Source organism: Triturus cristatus, chromosome 3_2 (assembly GCF_964204655.1).
Source record: "Triturus cristatus chromosome 3_2, aTriCri1.1, whole genome shotgun sequence".
Lineage (NCBI taxonomy): Eukaryota > Metazoa > Chordata > Amphibia > Caudata > Salamandridae > Triturus > Triturus cristatus.
Genome location: NC_140584.1, coordinates 892,577,605 through 892,601,500, shown reverse-complemented (window position 1 = coordinate 892,601,500; position 23,896 = coordinate 892,577,605). Strand labels below are relative to the sequence as shown.

General features: G+C 46.8%; 1 protein-coding gene across 1 annotated transcript in view; it reads right to left on the bottom strand.

Moving 5' to 3' along the window:
- Positions 1-23,896, bottom strand: part of ITGAE (integrin subunit alpha E) — an 847,690-nt gene that overhangs the window by 90,654 nt on the left and 733,140 nt on the right. Inside the window, exons 25-29 of the mRNA XM_085649316.1 lie at positions 23,217-23,294; positions 13,366-13,438; positions 13,176-13,283; positions 5,185-5,250; positions 639-740 (exon numbers count right to left, since the gene is read on the bottom strand). Coding sequence (XP_085505442.1) covers positions 639-740; positions 5,185-5,250; positions 13,176-13,283; positions 13,366-13,438; positions 23,217-23,294 — 427 coding nt within the window. The remainder of the gene's footprint in view (positions 1-638; positions 741-5,184; positions 5,251-13,175; positions 13,284-13,365; positions 13,439-23,216; positions 23,295-23,896) is intronic.

Here is a 23,896-nt window from a genome sequence, read left to right as displayed (position 1 = left end):
ATGTGTGCTGCTTAATGCAGATCAGATAGAAGTTGCAAAACGTCATTTTTTTTTTATGCCAATCAATGTCAATTTGCTGTTGCTATGTGTGCTGCATGAGGCAGCACACATGGAAACAGCAAAAACAAGGAGAAGGAAAGCATTTCTCCTTGTTTCGCCAGTGTAAGACCAAGTTTTTCCTGGTCTTAATGTTGGCACTCTTGCCTATTTACGGCACCCTTGTAAATAGGGGTAGCGTCAAAATCAATGTCAAAATCAATGGATGTTGCAGTAGAACGCCTACCGCAATACCCAGTGCCCTCCCCATTCACGCTAACTGTAGCGTGAAAGGGGGCTTATTTACAGGGCAGCTTTAAGCCACCCTAAGTGGCTTAACGTTGCCTTGTAAATAAGGCAAAGCCCCTATCGCCACTACAACGTCACTAAAAGTGACGCTGTGGTGGCGATAGAGGCTTGTAAATATGCCCCCTAGAATCTTCTGAAATCGACATTATTTTGACGAATTAATTTGCAGCGTTATTCTGAATTTACAAGTAAGGGTAAAAGAAATGCCAAAGAATCAGGTGGTGGCAACAGCTATGATTATACATTGGTGCATAATATCAGATATATTATAATACTAGATATTCACACTGTACCTGCTGAAGAGCCTCTAAATCCAGCTCTGTAAACACGATAATGTCTTCCTTGCTGGTCACGATGGTGCACTTCACGGCTTGACAGGTGTCTGTGTTGCAGGGCTGGAATTAAAACACCAGACAGATTACCAACTGACCTACAGACACGGCTCGCGGCACTCAAACTGCATTTATCTGTCTCGTCGGAGATCTGTTCTACAGAGGCAGCTAACCTAAGGCTAAGTGTCGGCATGGAAATGTCCTCTTGTGGGGATATACGTCCCTTACACCATTTGTAAGTATGAGGGTGTTTCCCAAATAACTGGCTCACATACTCCAGTACTGTTAGCACTAACTTAAATGTCAAAAATGAGTGTGAGCTCCCAATGGGAATACCAATAGTAAGACTTTCCCAAAATTCCCCCTACCTATTCCCTTACCTCGGACCACGAATCAAGGCGAGTCCAAACAGTGCCAGCTTTTTAAAGGAGAAAACTACATTTATTGAAGATTACTTCCTTAGATTCCCATAGAGGCACTTTCACAGCCAAAGATTCAAGACAAATATATAGCACGCAATATATTGTGCATCATGGCAGACAGTGCAATAGCATTATATGAGAATGAGAGAATGAGAATGGCACTTATAAAGCGCATGGCCACACGAAGGCCTCCCAGCGCTGAGAACCAGACCTAATCAGTGAGCGTTTTAGATGGTTGGGAACAAAAACGTCTTTAACTGTCTGCGAAAAACGAGGTGTTTTTCTTCCAAACGAATACGGTCTGGAAGAGCATTCCACCTCTTGGAGGCAATATAGGAGAACCGTCGACCCCCACTTCTGGCCCTGTGAATTCTGGGTACTGTGGCCATCCGTTTGTTTTCTGAGCGAAGAGCTCTGCTGGGATGGTAAGGGGAAATGATAGACTGTAGAATTGGTGGGGTTTTGGAGGCCATAATCTTGTGGGTAATGCAGAGGGGTTTGAACTGAATCCTCTCTGCAATTGGCAGCCAATGTAAAGAGGCTATAGATGTTTGCGCCGCTTCTCTGTGGGGAGTATGAAGAAGCAGTCTGGCTGCACAATTCTGAACCATCTGAAGTCTTTTTATAGTGGATCGCGGAGAGCCCAGATGAAGTGTATTTGCATAGTCCAGGCGAGAAAGAATTAAAGCCTGGACCAGCAGTTTCTTTGCACTAAATGGGAGTAAGGGTAGGACTATCCTTACCACCCTAAGTAATCTGTAGCAGCTGCCTGCTACCTTCTGGGCTTGTACCTTTATGTCTAGCTTGTGATCCAACCAGACTCCCAAACCTTTTATTTGTTCTTTGGGCGGTGGTATGCTTCCCAGGCATTTAGGCCATAGGGGGGTGAAACCTACTGGAGACGGTCTCCACAGAAACATCACCTCTGTTTTTGCTCCATTTAGTTGTAAAAAGGAGCACTCCATCCACGCCGATACTTTTTCCAAACAATTCGCTAAGTTGTTTGGCTTGTTTCCAGGTTGATAAAGGGAAACTATTAATTGGGTATCGTCAGCGTATGTATCAATTTGTATGCCAAAGGGTTCAACAATTTTGGCCAAAGGGCTCATTTAAATGTTGAAAAGAGTGGGACTTAGGGATGAGCCCTGCGGCACCCCACACCTCAATGGCATACTCTTGGAGATGGAGTGGTCCTCGAAGACCTGAAATGAGCGGAGATCTAAAAAAGACACCAGCCACATTAGCGCAGTTCCTGATACCCCTGCCTCTCTGGTCCTGGAGATCAGCAGTTGATGGTTCACGGTATCTATATATATATATATATATATATTTTTGTGATCTTCGTCCCCTAGTTCACTGTTGTCTCATAACACAAAGGGTCTGATTCCAAGTGCCCTTGTAATTTGCGATCCCTGCGCAAGCTGATGTTTGTTCACACCCGGGGCCAGATTTACTCATTTCTCGCACAGTGCAGCAGCCGCGAATGCAGTGTGAGAAGGAGAGCGCCAAATTTACTGAAATATGACTCTCCTCCCTAGCGCCGGTGCCACGGAGGCACCTTTGCACCATAGTGAAAGGGTGTCTCTGTGAGTGAAGCATAGGTTTTTTACTGGAAGGATATCCTTCCAGTACAAAATACTATGCTTAGACGAATTTTAAACCTTTTCTCACTTTGTATGTGCACTGTAAAGTGCCGCACACATGCGAAGTCGGAAAGTGAAGGAAAACCAAAGTATTTCTTCATCATAGCACCTGGTTGAAGGGTGCGCTATTTTCTGACGCTAAACTCTACTTTCTTTAGTGAATTGGGTTTAGCATCAGTAACTTTGGGTGGTTGCATAGGAACGCCCATGCTCCACCCATGGTACGCCCCTTAGCGCTAAGTAATACAAAGCAGCGCATATGCAGCTTCGTGTTACTTTCCTGTTAAAATCAGACAAAATGATTTTGCACCGATTTGAGTTCCTTTTATGATGCTAGCACAGCGTAAAATCTTAGTAAATCTGCCCCCCAGTGTTAAATGTCAGGATGGCAAACCTCCCGAAATTTAATGGAGGAAAACGGTCTGGTATTTACAAACAAATGCAGATTTGGGTGAAGTTAGCACCAACATCCACACGTTATTCCCCATTAAAGTGAAAATGCTTGGAATAGGTGTTATTTATTGCATCTGAAAAATTCCAAACCCAGGACATCAAAGTTTATCGGGAGCGCTAAATACCACCTGTCCCACCAAGGAACTTATAAGGTGGTTCTAAATTTAACTATTCAGCAGTGAACCCAAAGAGTAAAACCAAAGTCATCTAAGTTAAAAATCTGTGCCAGAGGAGGCCTAGCTGCACAAAATGATGTTTTGTATGGCGAAAGGTTATTTATTTAGCCTCCCAACAATTCATGCAATAAATCACTTTCCTCGTTCAATCAAAGTTTGATTTGGCACGTGAAGTCTAATTTCGCAAAATCTTCTTCAATTGCAGCAGAACGAAGCAGCCAATCCCGGAAGCTTCCCAGGTGCCACCACTCCTGTGCTGCAAACAAACGTTCTGTTGTTCGTCTTTTGAAAGTATCTAAGACCAGCATAGGGGCAAATTGTCTGCAATTAGTCGTCAAAGACTTCCATAACTGTCATTGGGGCAGATTTACAACTTCTGGCGCATCCCTGTAAATCAGCAGGGATGCGCCAGAAAAGATACCACACGCAATTTCCTCCCTGCGCCACCACAAATGCGCCTTATTTACAATGCGTGTCGAATCCTGTGGCGTAAGGGCGGCGCATTGCTGGACTTGTGTCGCAAGCGCAACGCGGCTCCAGCAAGCCCTATGCTGCGTCACTCCTTACGCCTGCTTTAAGCAGGCGCAGGGTTTTGACGCAGCATGGACGTAAAAGTGACTTCGGCGTCACTTTTACGAGGCGTTCCTGCGACGGAACGCCCACCCTGCGCCGGAATTCCCACATGAAACCTAACACAGGTTTCATGTGGCGCAGGGCTTTACACAACGAGACGCATCTCCCTAGATGCGTCACGCTGTAAATAAGGTGCAACGTGGCGCATGGTTTAAGCAGCCGCTGCATCACAGAAGTGACACAGTGACGGCGTAAATGTGGCGCATGGGGCTTGTAAATCTGCCCCATTGTGTTTAAATCAGTGGGCGTGCTCCAGTTCAAAGCACAGTTCAGCACATTTCTGGGGAGCAGGGCTTTACACAACGAGACGCATCTCCCTAGATGCGTCACGCTGTAAATAAGGTGCAACGTGGCGCATGGTTTAAGCAGCCGCTGCATCACAGAAGTGACACAGTGACGGCGTAAATGTGGCGCATGGGGCTTGTAAATCTGCCCCATTGTGTTTAAATCAGTGGGCGTGCTCCAGTTCAAAGCACAGTTCAGCACATTTCTGGGGAGCAGGCCATAAATATCGAGCTAGCCCTCCTATGGGCTCGAGGAAAGACGAAAAAATAGTTCAGCAAGGCACAGCTTTCGGCAGAAGCAGTTACTTTCATATTAATCTGCTTCCTTGGCCTTTTATTTTTCATTTTCTCGAAACGCTGCTTACTTTTGGAGTTTATCTAGTATTTCTTCACAAAAGAGGCAGATAGTGCATATTATTCCTACTGAACCGCATACAAGGGATATAAAAGTTGTATCATGAGTTTAATGAACGTGCTTAGATTTATTCTGTTTCATTAATATGAAGCCAGGTTGACTGACATTTCCGTTGTTTTTACATATTATGGTATTTTGTACACAGAAGGATTTACTGTTAGCAAATATTAATCTGTGTTTTGCGTGAGAGTGAGCATGGAGCATATGTCCTTGTGGTTTCCAGATACAGTAAAGTCATACACATTCTGTGCCTGCTTCAGCTCACAAGCTTTAAAATTGCTCCAGCCACAAGGTCTTGAAACCCGGGTGATCCCCCCCAGAAGCCCTTTCCACCACCTAGCTAAGGACACCAGCTTAGTTTCTAATTAATACAGTGTCTTATTTTACACTGTAAATATGGAGTCACTATGTATTTCCTGTGCATGAATGCCATCTTCAGTGTAAGATTTGTGCATTAAAATTATGTGTACATTGTTCTTACCGATGAATCAATACTTTTGTCTGAACGGGAAAAAGTTGCATCGGTAATGTTGCACTGCGTAGAATTCTGGAAAATGACAAAAAAAGAGCATTCTGAGCAATCTGGGGAACAATAAACATCCCCAAAACATCTTGAAATGGAATTACACAAAGGTCTTATTGAAAAGGGATGATTAATATAAATAATGATCCATTATTTACCGGTAATCCTCATTACTCCGGCTCCCGTTGTCCTTGTCCCATTTATTACAAAGTGGAGATAACCATCTCCCAACAGAAAAAAAGAAGAGAGGAATGCTGGGACCCTAATCCCAGCCCATCCCACTGGGAGTACATAAGCAGTACTTACCCAGCATTCCGCCTCAACTACCAAGCCCCCAGCAGGAAGGCCGGCCGTCCGGGAGGGAGGGTGGGGCGTATGAATGGGACGAGGATAACGGGACCCGGAGTATTGAAGATTACCGGTAAGTAAAAGAGCATTACCCCCAGGTCCCTCCTGTCCTCGTCCTAAACATTACAAAGTGGAGAATACCAAAGCAGAAACCTGGCCTCCCAAAACCCACAAGCACACCCATGAAACCACACCAAGGCAGCACGCACGTAAAGAAAAACAGAGAACACCAGGAAACAAGAGGCAGAGCATCCAGACAGGAAAGCACCCCACCAAAACAGGGACGCTCCCAACAAAACACACAGTAGACGATCAAGAGGAAGACAACCCACAGAGGGCAGCCAGGACACACCAGGAGCCCCACCGAGAGAACAAGGGAGGGAGAGAACAAACCAAACAAAACACCCACAGAGGACTGACAACAAAGGACAGGCGAGGAGGCCAACCAAAAAAGAAACAACCCAGTGGCCTCACCGACCACCAAGCCAGCACAGGCCAGCCGGGACACAAACAAGGTCCGGAAACCGGGCCCATGGAAAACCGAAGGCGAAAGCAACAACCAGGAGACAGCCAACCTGAAAAAACGGAAACAGAGAACCCAGGCCAACAAAAGGGAAACTCCAAACCAGCAAGCCGAGGGGAGGAAGCAAAAAGGCGACCAAGCCAAAAAAGGGAAGCCAAAAAGAGGAAACACCCCAAATAGACCACAAAGGCAAAAGCCCCAGAAGAGAAACAGGCGCCAAGGCCATTAATATTCCGTAACGCAGCGGGCTAAAGAAGACGAATCCCCAACAGGACACAACCAAGGGAGCCCACCCGACCAAAAAGGCCGACAACCACATGCACCACAAGGCAGACACACCGAACCCGGCAGCAACCCAGACACAGAGCGAGCCCCCAGCAAGAAAAGAAGGAAAGCCCCGACAGCCAAAGGGAGCAACCCCACAAAGGAAAGGGGAAGAAAGGAAGACCCCACAGTCCCCGCCACAACCAGGCACAAAGGTAAAAAAGGGCCAACCACAGGACAAACCCAACACCACTGGACAGCAACAGGGCAAGGGCACAGACCCAAGAACCAACCAAGGGCAGGACCACCCAGACCAAACCAGGAAGGGGGGGGGAGCACTGACCAGGCACCAGCCCCCCAACCAGAAGGACCAGGCCCCCAGAGAACCCAGAAGACAAAGCCCCCAAAACACCACAGAGGAGGACCAGGCCCCTGGAAATAAAGGCCAGCACCAACCACCAGAGCCGCCAACCCACAAGCACCCAGCCAGGGAGGAGGAGCCAAAGTGAGAGCCCAGGAACAAGCCAAGAGACACACAAGGAGCCTGGGAAACAGAAACACAACCCCCGGAATGCCGTCCCACAAAGCCCACAGCAGAAAGATCAAAAGACCAACCAGAAGGACCCAACAGCAAGACCCCAACGAAACCGAAATAGGGCAGGGGAAGAGCAAGAGACCAGAAACCAAGGAGACCCAATGCCCTACAGTGAACAAGGACCAAAACTAAACTTGGGCCCGACAAGCCACGCCTGAACAACCCGGGCAGGGAAGACAACCCCTAAGGCCACAAGATGAAAGCAAACAGAAAACAGCAGAAGAACAAGCCAGCCAGAGATGCTTCCAAAGAGACCAGGCAGACAGGTGCCCAAACAGGCAGGCCAGCACAAGACCGGGGACCAACAACCCGGAACCCACACAAGCCCGGAAGGAGTGGGACAGGGCCAACGGCCACAACCCCAAAACCCCCAAACCAAAGGGGAGGCAACAAATCCCCAAAACCAGCCAAGTCAGAGAGGCAACAGAAGCCAGGGCGGAAGCCAAGCAGACCGCCCTGGCCCACAAACTCCACAGCCCAACAACACACCAAGGGAGGGCCGGAGCAGGGGAGAAAACTCCTAGGGCAGAACCAAGGCAACCGAGCGCCAAGCAGATGGGAAGCCAGGGCCAAAGCCAAGCAACGCGCCCGAACCAAAAGACCCAGTGCCCAACCCATGCCCGGGGAAGGCCCAAAGCCAGTAACACACAGGCAAAGGCTAAGGGCAGGGAGGGCAACAGAAACCCCTAGCACAGAACCGCTGGACCACTCAGGATCAAAACCCAACAAGGCAATAGCCCAGGGCAGGAACACAACAGGCAGGCCCAAAACAGAGGCAGCAGACACAAGCCCAGAACCAGACCTGGAGCCCAGCACCCATGGAGGACACTCGACCCCCACCGCTCCTCATGGGAACAGAGACCGGAAGAGGCCAAAGGCGAGAAAGAGCCACAAGCAGGCCCACCAGACACAACCCGAAGCCGGGGAGCAAGCAGCCCTGGGGAGAATACAACTGGCGAGGCAGCCCGAGAGACAAGAGCCCAGGAACAGAATGAAAAAAGCACAAGGCTCCCCCCCCAAAACACAGCCTCAGACCCCGGCAAACCAGCAGCCAGGCCAGCGGGCAGGCGCCGAGACAAGACAAACACCCTGAGACCACCCCACCCCGACAGGGGGAGGGGAGGCACCGCCCAACAAACACCCACAAAGGTAGCAGGCCCACAGGGCCACACAGGAAGACAGGAGCAGACGGACAGGCCAAGACAGGCCCCGCCGCAACCAAGAGGCCATAACGGCCGGAACACCACACCCCCAACAAGTTCGGGAACCTGACAGCAGAGTGACCAGCCACCCAATAAACGGACACCACGCAAGCCAAGACACTGACACCAGAAACCAGGGGGGGCAACGCCAGGCGAAATACACACCAGAGCAGGCACAAACCCACAGCACAGCCGAAACCAGCCAGAAGAGCCTCAAGCAAGCGCACGGGAAACTCAGAGCAGACAGCACCCGGACACACAGGCAGACCCCAAACCAGGGATAAACCAGGGCCAACCTATCCCTAGGGCAGGGAACAAGGTACAACGGAGGGACAAAGCTAGAAAAAACCCTAACCAAGGAGCCACCGCAGGGGGAACAACCCAATCGACAGGGGAACCCCAGGTGAACACCCACCGACCCCGGCCAAACAGGACAGGCCCATGTATTAAACAGGCCCAACCAGCACAACCCTATACAGCAAATCAGAGCAGGGGCGACAAGGGAGGAAAGGCCGGAGGCCAAAAGCAGGCACAGAAGACAACTAAAGCTCCACACCGGAGCACCAGAAGCATGACAGAAGGCAGGCAAAGCAAGGCACGGAGAGAGGATGAGAGCAGTCCACAGGAACAACCGAGCCCCACCACAAACAGGAGCCAGACGCCGCAACAGTAAAAGCCACCACTGCAGCCAGAATACACAGCAGCACCCAAAGTAGGGGTAAAGAGTCCCAAACCAACGGAAGAGGGCCGCAACGCGAGGAAAGAGCAGCACCCTCCCCCACAGGGCAGCACAACCGCAGGCCCCAAATATAGGGCCAAAGAAACAAACCAACCAGAGCCCCACATGAGGAGGTGGACCCCGGAGGACAACACTGGCACCCAGAGCCAACACAAGCATGAACACAGCCGAGACCAACACGCCCGAGGAGGCAGGCGAGGAGACAGCCCACGACCAGGCCAGAACACTGAGATAAGAGCCAAAAACCGAGACCCAACCAGGTACCCCAACCCCACGGATGACATGAGCCCCACGCTCACCGGGAGGGAGCACGCCACTGGAACGCAGGCGGCAGTGCCAAAAGCAAGGTGCCGCAAGGCCCAGGACGTGACCAGAACAGGACCAAGGGGGGAGTACTCCAGGAGCAAAAACAAAAAGGAGACAGTGGGAACGGGAGCCATGGAAACCAGCACAGACAGACACCCAGACTCCTCTCACCCAACCCCGCAACCAGGAACTTCGGCCCAAGAGGCCCCAAGTGAGGCCACACTCAGCACCCCAGAAAAGAAGCAGAGTGTGAGAATGCTGGCCCCAAAATGCCCCGAAAGCTGAATACCAAAGAAGGCAGGCCACCAAGCGGGGCCTCAAGCGGCATGCAAGCCAACCAGCACACATCAGGCTTCATAGTCACCGTGACAAGGGGCACAGGACCAAGGCCCCACTGCACCGGCACAGAGAACACCATCCACAGCCGGCAGCCAGAGAATGCAGGAATGCAATGAGGCACACGCCGGGGAGGGGACCGGCAGACCGCAAACAAAGCCCCCCACCCCAACTTCCACAACCAGACCAAGGAGCACACATAATAGTGGGGAACTAGCTCAGTAGTAGAGCGCACGCTTCACATGTAGGAGGCCCCGGGATCAATCTCTGGCATCTCCAGGCTACCTCATGCTTTTTCAAGAATTGTGTGTGAGGAAGAGAGAGCTGAGACCAAATCCCCCACCAGCACAGCGGCAGGAGGCAAGCTGCAACCCAGGCGTGCAGACAAATACCGCATGGAGCAGCAGGAAGAAAACGAGACCGCGCTACGTGGTCCTCACCGGAGAACGGGGCCCGGAGACAGGAACAAGGCACTCCGCCCCTCCGCAAGTCAGACCCAACAATCCACGCAGTGCAGGAGGAAGCAGGAAGGCAAGAAAAACAGCGTTTGTGGCACGCCATCCACCCATCCAGGCCATAGGAAGATGCGCCAAGCAACCCGGAAGGAAACAAGAGGTCGGCGCACCAGCAGCAAAGCATGCAAGAGCCGGCCGGGAATCATCCAAGCCTCCCAGCAAGCCCAGCAAGCCTGGAGGCAGACCAGCAGACACCCCGTCCACACAGCCAGGCAGCTGGACGGGGTGTGGAAGAAGAAACGCCACTCCAGCCCAGCAGGAGCAGCACCAGCACCTCATCCCTATTCTGTCGACAGACAGAAAAAAAGAACAGGCGGAATGCTGTGTGAGTACCGCTTATGTACTCACAGTGGGAGGGGCTGGAGTTAGGGTCCCAGCATTCCTCTCTTCTTTTTTCTGGTGGGAGATGGTTATCTCTACTTTGTAATGAATGGGACGAGGACAGGAGGGACCTGGGGGTAATATAATATTACATAAAAGTTTTCTTTTCCATTTTAGCAGACATTGGTTGATTTTGATAGAGATCTCTAGACACTGTCCTCATGAGAATGATAATTATATCATGTAACAACATTCCAGGTTCCCCCTGCAAGAACCAGATATCACATAGGTGATGACATTATTGGTTTGAACAGACAAAATCCAGGACATCATATAATAACAATAAGGTCTTTATCTGTCAATGTACTGTACGGATTTGGCGTAACATTTTTTGTTGGAATTCGCAATGGAAATCTGACAAGGTAAGACAGCAGAAAATTAGGGGGAAATTTACAAAGGTGACGCAAACGAAACACAAAGTGTGTTACGATTACATTTTTAATGCAAACCTTGATTTGCGTTAGAACATTGCCTATAGTAAAGCAAAGTAGTGCTATGGGCTACTTTACTCTTCTTTGTTTCAAGGGACCTGGGTGGTGCACGAGCGGTCACATGAAACCATCAATACTTATTGATGCAAACCGTTATCTACTAATATATATGTAAACAGGGACATGTGCCCAATAATTACGTCTCCTTGATGTCAAAGCATAGTTTTTGTACTGGAAGGGTATTCATCCAGTACAAAAACTATGCTGGACAGAACGCACACACCCTCGTGCTATGGAACAATGGCGTGTGCTTTATTATATGGCAACCTAAAGAGCCTCAACGCTGGGGGAGAGACAAACAGCACTATATCTTAGTAGATATGACACTGCTTATCTCTGTCCCTTAGACGCAACGCAACAATGCACCTTTGGTTGATGATGGTTTGCATTGCACCAAAAGTTTGTAAATTTGACACTGTGGCCCAGATGCACAAAGCTTTCCGTTTGCATTTCTTATATAGCGACTCCATAGGAATAGCTGTTTAAGGAATGCAAAAGGATATGTAGTAAATTTGCGATTCCCTAATAGCGATTCCTACAAAGTAGGAATCGCTATTAGGGAATCGCAAATAGGAAATGCCATTGCTTTCCGGCCTACGGGCAAAATAGGAAATGGTTTGCATTTCCTAAATTGAGATTTCCTAATAGGAAATTGCAATTTAAGAAATGCAAAGCCAAGGGTGCCTCTGGGTTTAAGGACCCCATGGAGGCACCCCAAATTTCCTACCGCACATATGCCCTAGGGAAATATGTGCGCTTCATGTCACATTAAAAAAATGCAATTTTAAATGCATTTTTAAATGTTGCACATGGTTACCAAGTCAATGGTAATGGCATTGCCTAAATGCCCTATTCGCATTGAGGAAATGCTACATACATGTGCTATAGGAATCGCAATTTGCGATTTATAAATCACGGTCGCAATTTGAGAATGCTACTGGGTGGAAATCACAAATTGCAACTGGTTTTGGCACTTTGTACATTTGAAAAGGCCATTTAGCATTTCTTAATGGGCCGCCCGTTAAACTATTTCGGCCACCAAGAAATGCTAAATGGCTTCATACATCTGGGCATGTATGTTTATGTAGATATGTTAAAAACTAGATTGATCAACATTAGTAGGCATCACCGTTGTGGCCATGTTTAAACTTTAGGGTTGTATGAAATAAGATGACCAAAAGAGTTGCCTAATACATATTCCTGTCCTGAAAACATATAAATAATTGCTAATTTGCTTGGCCTGATAATCACCACCACTAAGATGCTTTCTCTATAACCAGTTGATCATTTACAATTGCATGAAAGCTGTACAATTTTATCAGACATTGGGGCACGTGCATCAAACATTTTTGCCTTCGCAAACGGGCTGATTAGCAGAATAGGCCCGTTTGCAAATGCAAAAAATGCTTTACAGATGCAGCAAACCCTATTTTGCGATTTGGTAACCTGTTACCGCATTGTAAAATGGGTTTGTGTTTCGCTATTAGGAAGGGGCGTGTTAAGGGCGTCCTTTCCTTATACCAAATCGCATCAGTATGTAGGAATGTTTTGTGACCGAGATGCGATATCAAAACATTTGCATTTTACCACCTACTTTAAGTAGGTGGTAACCCATTCGCAAATCGGAAGGGGTCCCTAAGGGACCCCTTCCCCTTTGTGAATGTTTGTTACAATTTTTTTTAAGAGACAGCAGTGGTTCCACAGACCACTGCCTAATCTTCAAAAAAGACAAGAAAACTTTAATTTTCCTTTTTGTAAGGCATCTCGTTTGGGTGCTTTACAAGAAAAAAAGACTGCTTTTCTTTAGCGCAATCACGGACATGGTGGTCCTCAGCAGGCCACCATCCCCTTGATTTTTGCGATTCCTATGAGGTCGCAAATTGTGATCAACCTCATTATTATTAATGAGGTAGAGCGATTTGCTAATCCCTAGCAATCGCTTTCTGAAACTCTTTGAGTTTTATAAATTGTAAATCGTGATTACCTTCTATTGCGATTCTCAGGAATTCGCAATTAGGTATTCACAATTTACAATTTTGATACATGTAGCCCATTATCGTTAGCAAAAAGTAGAAGGGCCTCCATATTGGCTACTGATGCCAACTCTTGAGTGACATATCTTAAAGCCCAACTTCATTGGTGTTCTAGTTATCATGATAGTAAACCCTACTCCCAGCAGTGCCTAAGCAGGGATGTTGCAATGCATAAGCCAGCATCCTGTTTCAGCAACAGAGAATGGAAATGTGTACCTGGGTTGACTGCACTTCCTTTAGTACTGTGACTTTGATGCCTTTTATCATAACAGGAATCCAAACTGTTAATTCCAATTGAGCGCCGTACTGGTTCTCTCCATTAATCTACAAGAGAAAAGAAGCTTATGAGGACAGATCCACCTTCACACAAAAGACCAGGGAGACCCTATGGTTTGAGGGCACCCACGTTAAACTCGTATTGGATCTCTCTGTTCTTGTTCAACGCTTGGCTGATGTTCACCTCAATGACTGGCCTTGGCCTGCAAACACGAAGAGACAAAACATGGTTAACCCCAAATTCTCTCATTCTACTTAATATAGTTTGTTAGACTTTGTGACAGAAACCTCACTTAATATAAGCACAGTAGGATACAAAAATCAATCAACCTATATATTTAGCAAATAATAGTATACAAGTGTGAACGGTAAACAAAATTTGCAGCATTGGGGTGTGGTAAGAGGGGAATAAAGGAGTACAGGAAGTTTGTAAACGAAAAAACTTGTCATAGTATTAAGACAGTCCCATTGATAGCAGTGTGAATTAGGGAAAAGCATGGCATGCAGCTTGCCCCACTTGTATGTCAAACAAGAGTCTGGGACATTCAATTGATAACAGTCATAAATTACGTATTCGGTGTGCACGCCGTACCTAGTACTGCACTCCAGGTCTCAGTTCCAACTCCTAAAGAAATGGACCAAGTATCTCCAGCACTTCCATTTGTATATTGTTTATGTAAAATCCTTCAGTAAAGCTATACCTGTGGGGCACTATACTTTCAGGAACACCTAGTTGACATTTCTTGAGGTGGCAAAGGATCTCAGGGTCCCTTGAGTGGTGTAGCAAGGGTGCATCAGGGGCGTAACACAGGCCCCCACAGCCCCCGTGGTGTGGGGGCCCCCAAGCTCCAGAGGGCCCCCTCAGCACAGCACTCTGGCAGCAGAGCTCCTGATTGAGCCCGGATGGGGCCCCTCCACGTGCCTTGCAGGGAGGCCCTCTCGAGTTTCGTTACGTCAGTGGGGTGCATTACACCCTCATGCAAGAAAGGAAATTGTGCCCCCTCGCACCTGGTTTGGTAGCAAAAAACAGCAATTAACTGCAATGGAGTATGCTTACTCAAGCCCCGGGACTATTGAAAACTACCGCTGTGAGTCCCCTGCCCTCAGGCTATGAGTATTCTAGTCAGATTAGGTCAGTTGTTTTTAAACAGGGCCAGAAGAGGATGCTGTCCCTCTATGTTTAAAAATCACTGCAGATTAAACTTTAATCTGTAATGGTTTTTAAATATAGAGGGATTGCTCCCTCTACCAGCCCTGTTTAAAAACCAGACACTGCAGATTAATTTTTCAGGCGGATCAGCGGAATTTATTAGTAATTCCGCATTACAAGAATAACACGAAATTGCCAAATTGCTCGAATTCTGCCAGCGGAACTAAAAATCCCTCCAACTCTTACTTTTAATAAGGAAAGTCAGAGGATCAAGGGGGGGCCACTTGTAACTCAGGAAAATGTACGTAGCTCCATGCAAACTTCGAATTTACCAACTTTTTTCAACCATTTCTAATCTCAAAATGCTTTTATACTATTTGAGATTTCACTCCAGTCCCAAGCACAGCTATATCCGTGATTCACAATGTATTGGCTGGTAATCTATGTTTATGACGAAAATAATACAAAGATATTCCAAGGACATTTCCTACGTTGCTTTTAGTCGTATCCTCACACGTAGGGTGCAGGGGCGTTTTAAAACAGTTTCTCAGGCTGCGGACATGCCTGACCGGGCCTTACTTCCGAGCATGCAGGAAAACACGCCATACATCCCGAACTCTCAGCATATAAAACCCAATGCATTTTGGGCCTTATAAAAGAACATTAGTGTTAAATTCATGATTATCTGTGGCCCCATTACAAAACAATGTTTTAACGTGTAACGCATGAACTTGATTATCTGCCCAGTACAGTGTTTTCCCTCTATCATCAATAGATGCCTAAACTAACCTCTACCATGTTAAATCACCAAACCTCATTTGACAATTACTATTAACAGGTAACCACCCCAATGCCTGGACACCTCATTTGCCCAATACCCTCTCTCTCGCGTCACAAAACACCTTGGTGCCCCTCATACCTGAACAATTCTTAAGGCCAAATCTGTTTCCATGAATCCTTCTCTGCGAAAACAGCGCGTATTCAATGATCTCCACCCTCTTTAAATGCCCAAACCATAGGTCCACCCTTCCCTCTCAACCAATCGCGCTTGTCCCGCATTCATGATGTTAATCCCAAAAAACTACCGTGCCCATCATGCACTGCTGGAGCTTACTGAAATGTAAACATGATCTGGACCCGCTACCTGTACACATTCGAGAATTTCTATCACATTATTCATTAGGCAATAAAATTTGAATACTCTGCCCTCCCTCTGATGTTACATAAAGCTGATGATGTAAAATAGACAGTTTCAATATTAATAACACGTAGAATGGAGTCCTTAATACATTTCTCAAAGTTCTTGAGCCACATAAATATATCATCCGAAGATAATACAACCACAGTTCTTTAGTCTGTTCCTCAGGATGTAGCTTCCTGCGTGTGTGCTTGTTGAAGTTTTCATACCGTTTAACTCAAGGTACAACATGTAAGTAGGGCAGTGGCAATTACAATAACATTTGTTGTCATAAACATGGATTACCAGCCAATACATTGTGAATCGCAGATACAGCTGTGCTCGGGACTGGACACTTTTTCTTGTAATTGCCACTGCCCCACTCATTCAGTAGCCTCGGTCTCTACAATTATACCCTTGTCATTTAACGCCTTGAGTTTTGTGCACATAGACTCACTCAAGGCTAAGGCCACACCCCGCACTTTGCATCAGACTGGGACAGTATGCCTTTTAAGTGTGATTTTATGAGTGTAATCTGAGAGACACTTCAGCTTCTCATCGAACACTTGTTTGAACTCACAGCTTAAGTCTCGGTCATCCTCACCTTTATTAGAAACACAAGAGATGGTATCTACAGAAATCTTAGCAGTATCAACATCCTTGAGGACTATGCACAGTTCCCCCACAGGAACTAAGATTACACCCAGATCGCCCTGATGAACCCAGCTGATTATGCTATCACCTCTTCAAGAAATGTAAATTTTACATGCTGTGAACCTGCCCTTATAATCCATGTCACCCACAAAGTAGACAAAATGTTATATTGGTTGGCCCCGTGTGCCAGGGGCTTGATGTCAGGCTTGAACCGTACCTTTCAAAGTCTTGTCGAAAAAGTCTCTTGGAACAAGAGTAATTTTTGCCCCTGAATCAAATAGCATTTTAACACTATATCCATTAACTTTGACACCATCAATAAGACTCTTGCTTTTATTTTGTTCAACCTGAAGTACCACTTCACCACAGTGCAGTTAATCAAACTCACAATCACTCTTATAATCTAGGATGATATCTTACACTTGCTTGTCTTTTTTTCCCTTTGGGGACCTACAAACTTTGGCTAGATGCCCCACTTTATCACAAGTATGGCATTTAAAAGACAGAGCAGGGCAACTCTTATAATTTGCCAAATGCCCAATCATATCACATCGAAAACACCTGCATTCAAATCCTTTTTTGACATTACGTACAGGGATACTAGGGTTCACGTGTTCGGCATGTTTAGAGACAGTCTTGTTCACACTCTGCACCTTCTCAGTCGTGAGGCCATTCTCTTTCTTTATAATATCTACACACGCAAGGGAGTGTTCCATCCTTTTAGCAATCTTAACCACCTCATCTAATTTAGGATCATCTTTCTGCCACAATTCTTTCTTTGTTTTTTCTATATTACACCCCAACATGAACTAATCCCGATCCTCTTCTCTAAGAATCCTTCAAATTTACATTTGGTCCCCAACTTGTGAAGTTCCGTCACATATACTTCAACCGACTCTTGAGACTTTTAGAATCTCTTCCCAAAGTGGTACCTTTCCAATACAGTACTCACCTCCGGTAAGTAATGGTTGTCCAACTTTTTCAAACACACGTCAAATTCATTCATATCCTCTGACTCACTCCCGCCAAGAGCAGGAAGATGCTCAAATACTTCCTGGCCCTCTGGCCCTAAACAGTGCATCAGCAAGTCTGACTTTCTTTCTGCACTTAAGGATACCCCACACACACAAGCATAGTTTAGGAACACTTTTTTCCACTTGGACCAACAAATGTTTGGTTCACCAGGAAAAGATAGAAAGAATGGTGGCGGATTAATATTCTGTATGGTTGTCACCGATGTAGACACTGCACACGATCCTAGAGAAGGATATACAGATATGCAATATGACATGAGCTAAGCCATATGTGCATATACAGTAATTATACTAAAAACACACGAGGAAGACACATAGGTGCCGATTCCGATCCTGGAAAAGCCGGGTACGAACCGTCGGTCGGAGCGTTTTCTCCGTCCGACTCGTACCCGGGAAAAAAACCCTACAAACTTGCAAGTACGATTCGTACGGAAAATACCATTTCCGTACGAGTCGGAAAAAACACCGACCGACTGAAAAATACATACGAATGAGATCCGGACGTGATGTCCGGACGGAGGTAGGCTTGTTTTTACGCACCAGCAAGTACGATTCGTACCCACAGCAGTCCGGACGGCAATATTTTTACGGCACCCAAAAAGTGCCGGAAAAGCTAAGTATGCCGCGATGCCAGCGGAATAGGGGGCCCGGTACGCGCCGTACCCACCCCCAGCCCCCGTATGTACGCGCCGAACCCCCAGCCCCCCCCTTGTATGTACGGACCGTACCCCCCGTGTATGTACGGACCGTACCCCCGTGTATGTACGCACCGTACCCCCAGCCCCCGTGTATGTACGGACCGTACCCCCACCCGTGTATGTACGGACCGTACCCCCAGCCCCCCGTGTATGTACGGACCGTACCCCCACCCGTGTATATACGGACCGTACCCCCAGCCCCCCAGCGAACCCCCCCGCTACGTGCTGGGGGTCTGCTCCGTACATACACGGGTGGGGGTACGGTCCGTACATACACAGGGGGGCTGGGGGTCCGCTCCGTACATACACGGGTGGGGGTATGGTCCGTACATACACAGCTGGGTGTACGGTCCGTACATACACGGGGGGGGGTTCGGCGCGTACATACGGGGGCTGGGGGGGGTTCGGCGCGTACATACGGGGGCTGGGGGGGGTTCGGCGCGTATGCGGGCACATGTCTCCATGGTTGCTATGGGAGTTCGGTCCGTACGGTGTTTTTTCCATGCAGTTGTAACATCGGACGCCCGGTACGGATCGTACTTGCGCGCTCGGACTTGAGTTTTCACATTTGTACGTAAAATCGTCCGGGGACGTGTCGGAAACGTTTTCCGACCCGAGGATGTGTGGGGGAATTTTCCCAATACGATTCTTATGGAGTTTTTCCCATACGAATGGTACTTGCCAGTTTGTACGGTATTTGTTCGATTCGTACGGAAAAAAATTCGGATACGATTCGTACGGGGAAATTTTTTCCAGTATCGGAATCGGCCCCATAGTAGGAGTGACAAGAGCCCTGGAATGGAGAAAAGGAAAGTTTCTAGGAAAGTTATTTCAATAAACGGAGTCACTGCCTTTCGCACTGATGAGCAACCCCTTTGTTTTCCTTGCCCCGGTGTGCGATATCACACCTGAGACTAGCTCACTGGTGTGCGACAGTCGCACCCAAACACCACTGTAAACTCCGCAGATTATCTAACCAAAGTAATAAGGAGAAGAAACACAAGAAAATATACACACATCAGAAAGTAACGAGTTTGTGGTGTCCTTCCGTGGCTTGGTAACCCTTGGTATACAGTGAATCCGGGGAATGTCAAACTTCACAGTGTAGAAAACACCGATGAACACAAAGGAGTCAGGTGTTGGCATTGAAACCAAAACGTGCTTGACGAAAGCGAACCTGCCCTAATCCATGACAGACGCTTCGTGATGGACGCATGGTGAGAAACGACGTACACAAAAGAGTCAGGCATTGTCAGGAAAACTAGCCCATGGCTGACCAAAGCGCATGTGCCTAAGATGTGTCATAAGGCGTGCTCCACTTTACCTGACTTCCGGCGTGTGACGTGCTTCCTTCAGCTTTTAGAGGACACCGAATTAAGTGCAGCACGCAATCGCTGCCAAGTGAGAGTACTCAATGACGCAAGGTGAGGGTTATCACTTGCAGGCATGCGCCGATTCTCGTGAGCAAAGTACATCAAAAGATACCAGAAACAGGGTCCTCTCAAACTTAAAGTCAGAGCTATACAGGCTCACTCAAAATAGCACAGTACCTTTCTAATAGAAGTAGAACTTAGTGTATGTTGGGACGTTTTTTCTATGATCCTCATATCTGTCTAAATATGGAGCAGGGTCCTTGTTCCTCTAACTTGTCACCAGTGTAGAGAAGTCACACACGTATACCCCAGGAGTTGGTAGTTAGCTTCTTTATTGAAGAAGTTACAGGATATACAAACGTCCCATCCATCGGGAGACTAACAAGCAACTGATCAAATAGAGTTTTCATACAAAGAGACAGAGAAGAGCATTATAAGAATTCCCAATGGTTGCAATGGGATACCACAGAAATTAACTGGCACCTCAGATACATGCCTTCATCATCGTAAGTGTAGTCATGAAGATATTTCTATGGAAAGACGGAAACCCCCGATTATGCTTCTAATCTTGCCACTTTTTTTTAATAACTATAGAAAGACAATAAACTTCATTTCCGATGAGGCTTCGGAAAAAAAACTACAAAAGAAGCAAGACCCAACCCGAGTCTATGATGGGGTCCCCTGTAGTAGTGACATTCTCTTTTCCTGCTGCTCATATCACTGATATGATACGTACTGTGGGGTATAATTACAATGACCCTGCTGCACTTATATGCCACTGGAGTGTCACTTTTGGGATGCTCCGGAGGCGCAGTGTGCCGGCCCATATTTACAAGGCCACGCAAAGCCATTATGAGGTAGCAGGTAGAATTGCTTGTGTCCTTTCTTATTGGCAACTGATTTCAGCAGATCCTTGGATCTTATAAATAGTCCAGGGCTTCGCCATAGAATTCAATTCAATGCCTTTTCTGACATGTTTTCCCAGGCCCCTCTTTGTTCTTCAGAAAAGTCAAAGTTAATGTCAGCTGTGGAGTCAAACCGAGATGTTCTTTTCATTTAGATAGTTTTGTAAGGAACTTATTTTCAGTAAAAGACAAAAACAAAATGTTTTGTTTTGTTACATAGATAAGAAAATTCAACTTTTTTGTTTTATATTGCTACTTCAAGATGGAGACTCTCATCCAACTTAAAGATGTTCTGCTCCCAGAAAACATCTAGATATGAAAGTCACTTATCTCTTGACCTTAGTCTGTCAATTACAGGTGTTCAGGTTTCTGCCCCTTACATTTCGCTTTTTACCAAGCTTCTAAAACTAGTACTGGCCACTCTCTGGCCTCAGGCTTTCAAACCTCTTATATATCAAGACATTATCTTTCTCGCCTGCCATTGGTTTACCTTGGTCTTTCAGATTCAGTCAGCAAAAGAACATCTTCAAAGTCTTGCTTTCATTATCAATTGGGAAAATTCATCTATCTCTGATTCTATCCTAGCAGATGTTTTTCCTAGGGTAAGGGCGGGTTCAGAGAGGGAAATACTACAGCTAACAGAATTCAAAATAAATTAAATAATTTAAGAACTCAGAATAGTAATGTTATCATCCCATATAACACACGGACATCTACCAAAAATTGCCAACTTCTGGGCATCTTTGATACAGGCCGTCTTTCTGGGTCCACTAGTCTACTTCACTATCATGGTCAGCAGTGATTACAAATTAGACCCCTTCGGAAAGGTCTCACTTATGCAGGTAGATTAGACAAGAAATCCAGGTGGAGATGGGTTGGTGGCTGAACCATTTAGAACCATGGTATGGTTGAATAATCTTTAATATTTCCCCAAGTCTATGCTTAGAATAAAACGTCAATTAAATATCAGCAGACGGTGTAGGGGTGCAACGCGTGCCCATGTTCTGGACAGGTACCTTCTCAGAAACCATATACCATATTTTGCAATCATAGCAACCAACAGATGTTTGCTATCCATTTAGAAGCCAACCTACATTCTGGTAGTTATTCCACAGCTGTGGACCATTAATGGACCCTTCCCCTATTTATAGGAGGGTCTTATCTGTTTTTAGGTTTCGTGACCTATGATATGTGGACCCATTCTAGAATGTAATGTTGGGCATTTACTGCATGAACACTTTCCAGTGGGTGTTTCCTATTCTCTGTCCTCTTGATGATGACCCTGTACAAACAACACTAAATGGTCGCAACATTGACACTATCATACTATACTGTGTATATGCAATTCAGAAGACTGCAACTCTAGATTAAAAACTGGGCAACCTCCACAGTCACTATTGATGTGTATATTGTATAGTACTGGCACACTTCTCACTCACTTACCTCACTCTCCCTGTGCTGTTACATCGCTTGGGAAACACCTCTCTAATCAGAAACTGTACCTGTTATCAGAGCTCAATGAGTTTGCCTTCCTACGATTATAAATAATTCACATTTGAATAAAATTGTATGTGCTCTAGCAAAACTAATCCGCTGATGGTTATTTACTAGCGTTTCCATGAAGTTGAGGTGTACACTTTTCCCTTCAGGGAACATTGTTTTCTTTATCAAATAATTCAGGTCGGTGGAATTACGGGCCAGTTTTCACTGCTCATCACTGACAGAAAAAACCTGATGGTAAGGGGCAGTGAAACCTGCTAAATGCTCTTCTCACAATGGGAGAGGACTCCCACGACGAGAGGATTTTATTTATGAAAATAAAAAAAGAGCCTGTTTGGTACAGGGCTTTGTACCGCTGATGAAGCCCTGTACCAAACAGAAAAATGCATTAACAGGAACCACTGGGACAAGGAGGAGAACAGGGAACATGAGGGATGAGAAATGGCAAAGGTAGTAAAAGAGAGAAAGGAGAAGGTGAAAAAGTGAGTGAATGATAAGAGAAGAAAGTGAGGGGAGAAAGGAAGTGATTGATGGCTTGAGCTTGAGAAAAAAGAGGCAGGAAGTAAGAGAGGGAGTTAATGATACAAACAAGTAATGACGAGGTAAAATGCACATAAATGATTACAGAGGCTGGGTGAGAAATATAACAAATTATCAGGGGTGGGTGGAGTTGGCCGAGTGCCACTATGTGGAATTCTAAAGAATTGCCTAAAAACTCAGTGGAATTCCGCTCCACTCTGCCCCCTGCATGCAGCATGATGCAGGCAGCAGACCTGGAGGGTTCCTGACCCCCAGACTGCCACCTGCTTGGCTTACCTGGTACATTCCCACCATGCCCGGGCTGGTCTCCTCCTGCCGGCTGTCTCCTCTCTTCCTCTCCGGGTTCGTCCGTGCAAAACGAAACCCCTACGATGCATGCACAGTCCTCCCAAGATATACAGCGTAGGGGTTTCGTTTTGCACGGACGAGCCAGCCTGGAGAGGAAGAGAGGAGACAGCCAGGAGGAGGAGGACAGCCCGGCCACAGCGAGAACACACCAGGTAAGCTGTGGCGGCCTCGCTAGGGGTGGGTGGCAGAGGCAGACTCCGCGACGTCGCGGAATCAGAGTTTTTGCTGAACTCCGCGTTCCCAGCGGAGGGCGGAGTTGGCAAAACTCCACAAACTCCGCTGGTGTAGCAGAGTTTGCCATCCACCCGTAAAAATTATAGGAGGAGTAAAAGGGATGGGGACAAGGGAGATCAAGGGTGGAGGACAAAAAGACGGAGAAGAGAAGATGGATGAGAAGGCTGTGTGGACGAAGTAGAAAACTGTGAATGGTAAAATAGAGAGTGTGAAGAAGGGAGCAAATGTAAGCAACAACGACTAAGGGAGGAGAAGTGGGGAGCCCATGATAGGAGTTCAGAGTACAAGGCAGGCAAAGTAGAGAATGAATGAGAGGAGGAGAGAGAAAGAGATGGAGAATGGTCAAGGTAGATCTCAACGTTTCTTACCTAGAGAGAGCGGCTGTGAAGGAGTGTTTGACAGGGAGCCTCTTCTCCTTGGTCACAGGAATTGCACCTTCATTGATACTAGAATAAAAAACAGTGAAACATTGGTTACAGTTCTGTCGGCTGGGTGTTCTACCTTATTGAGTTCCGAGGCCTTCTTTAATGTTAAGGATATGCCTGGGGGTAATTATAGGCTGCCAGGAGCTTCCCGAATGTGAGGAACCTGTCTCTGAGTCATTTCATGGAGCTAGACCCTTCATGTATGTGAGGGAACTGTGTCCGACTCATTTCCTGGATGTGGGCCCTTCTGGAATGTGAGAGACCAGTCTCTGATCATTTCATGGAGCATGAGCCTTCTTGAATGTGAGGGACATGTCTCTGACACATTCCATGGAGCTGGGCCCTTCTGGAATGTGAGAGACACATCTCTGATTAATTTTATGGAGCTGGGCTCTTCTTTAATATGAAGGAACTGTCTATAAGTAATTTCATGGAGCAACATGGAGCAAGGCCCTACTTGTACGTGAGAGACCTGTCTCGGACTCATTTCATGGACCTGGACCCTTTTAGAATGTGAGGGACCTGTCTTTGACTCATTCCATGGAGCTAGGCCCTTGTTGAATGTGAGGGTCTTTGTTTCCAAGTCATTTCATGGAGCTAGGACCTTCTTGAAGGCGAGGGAT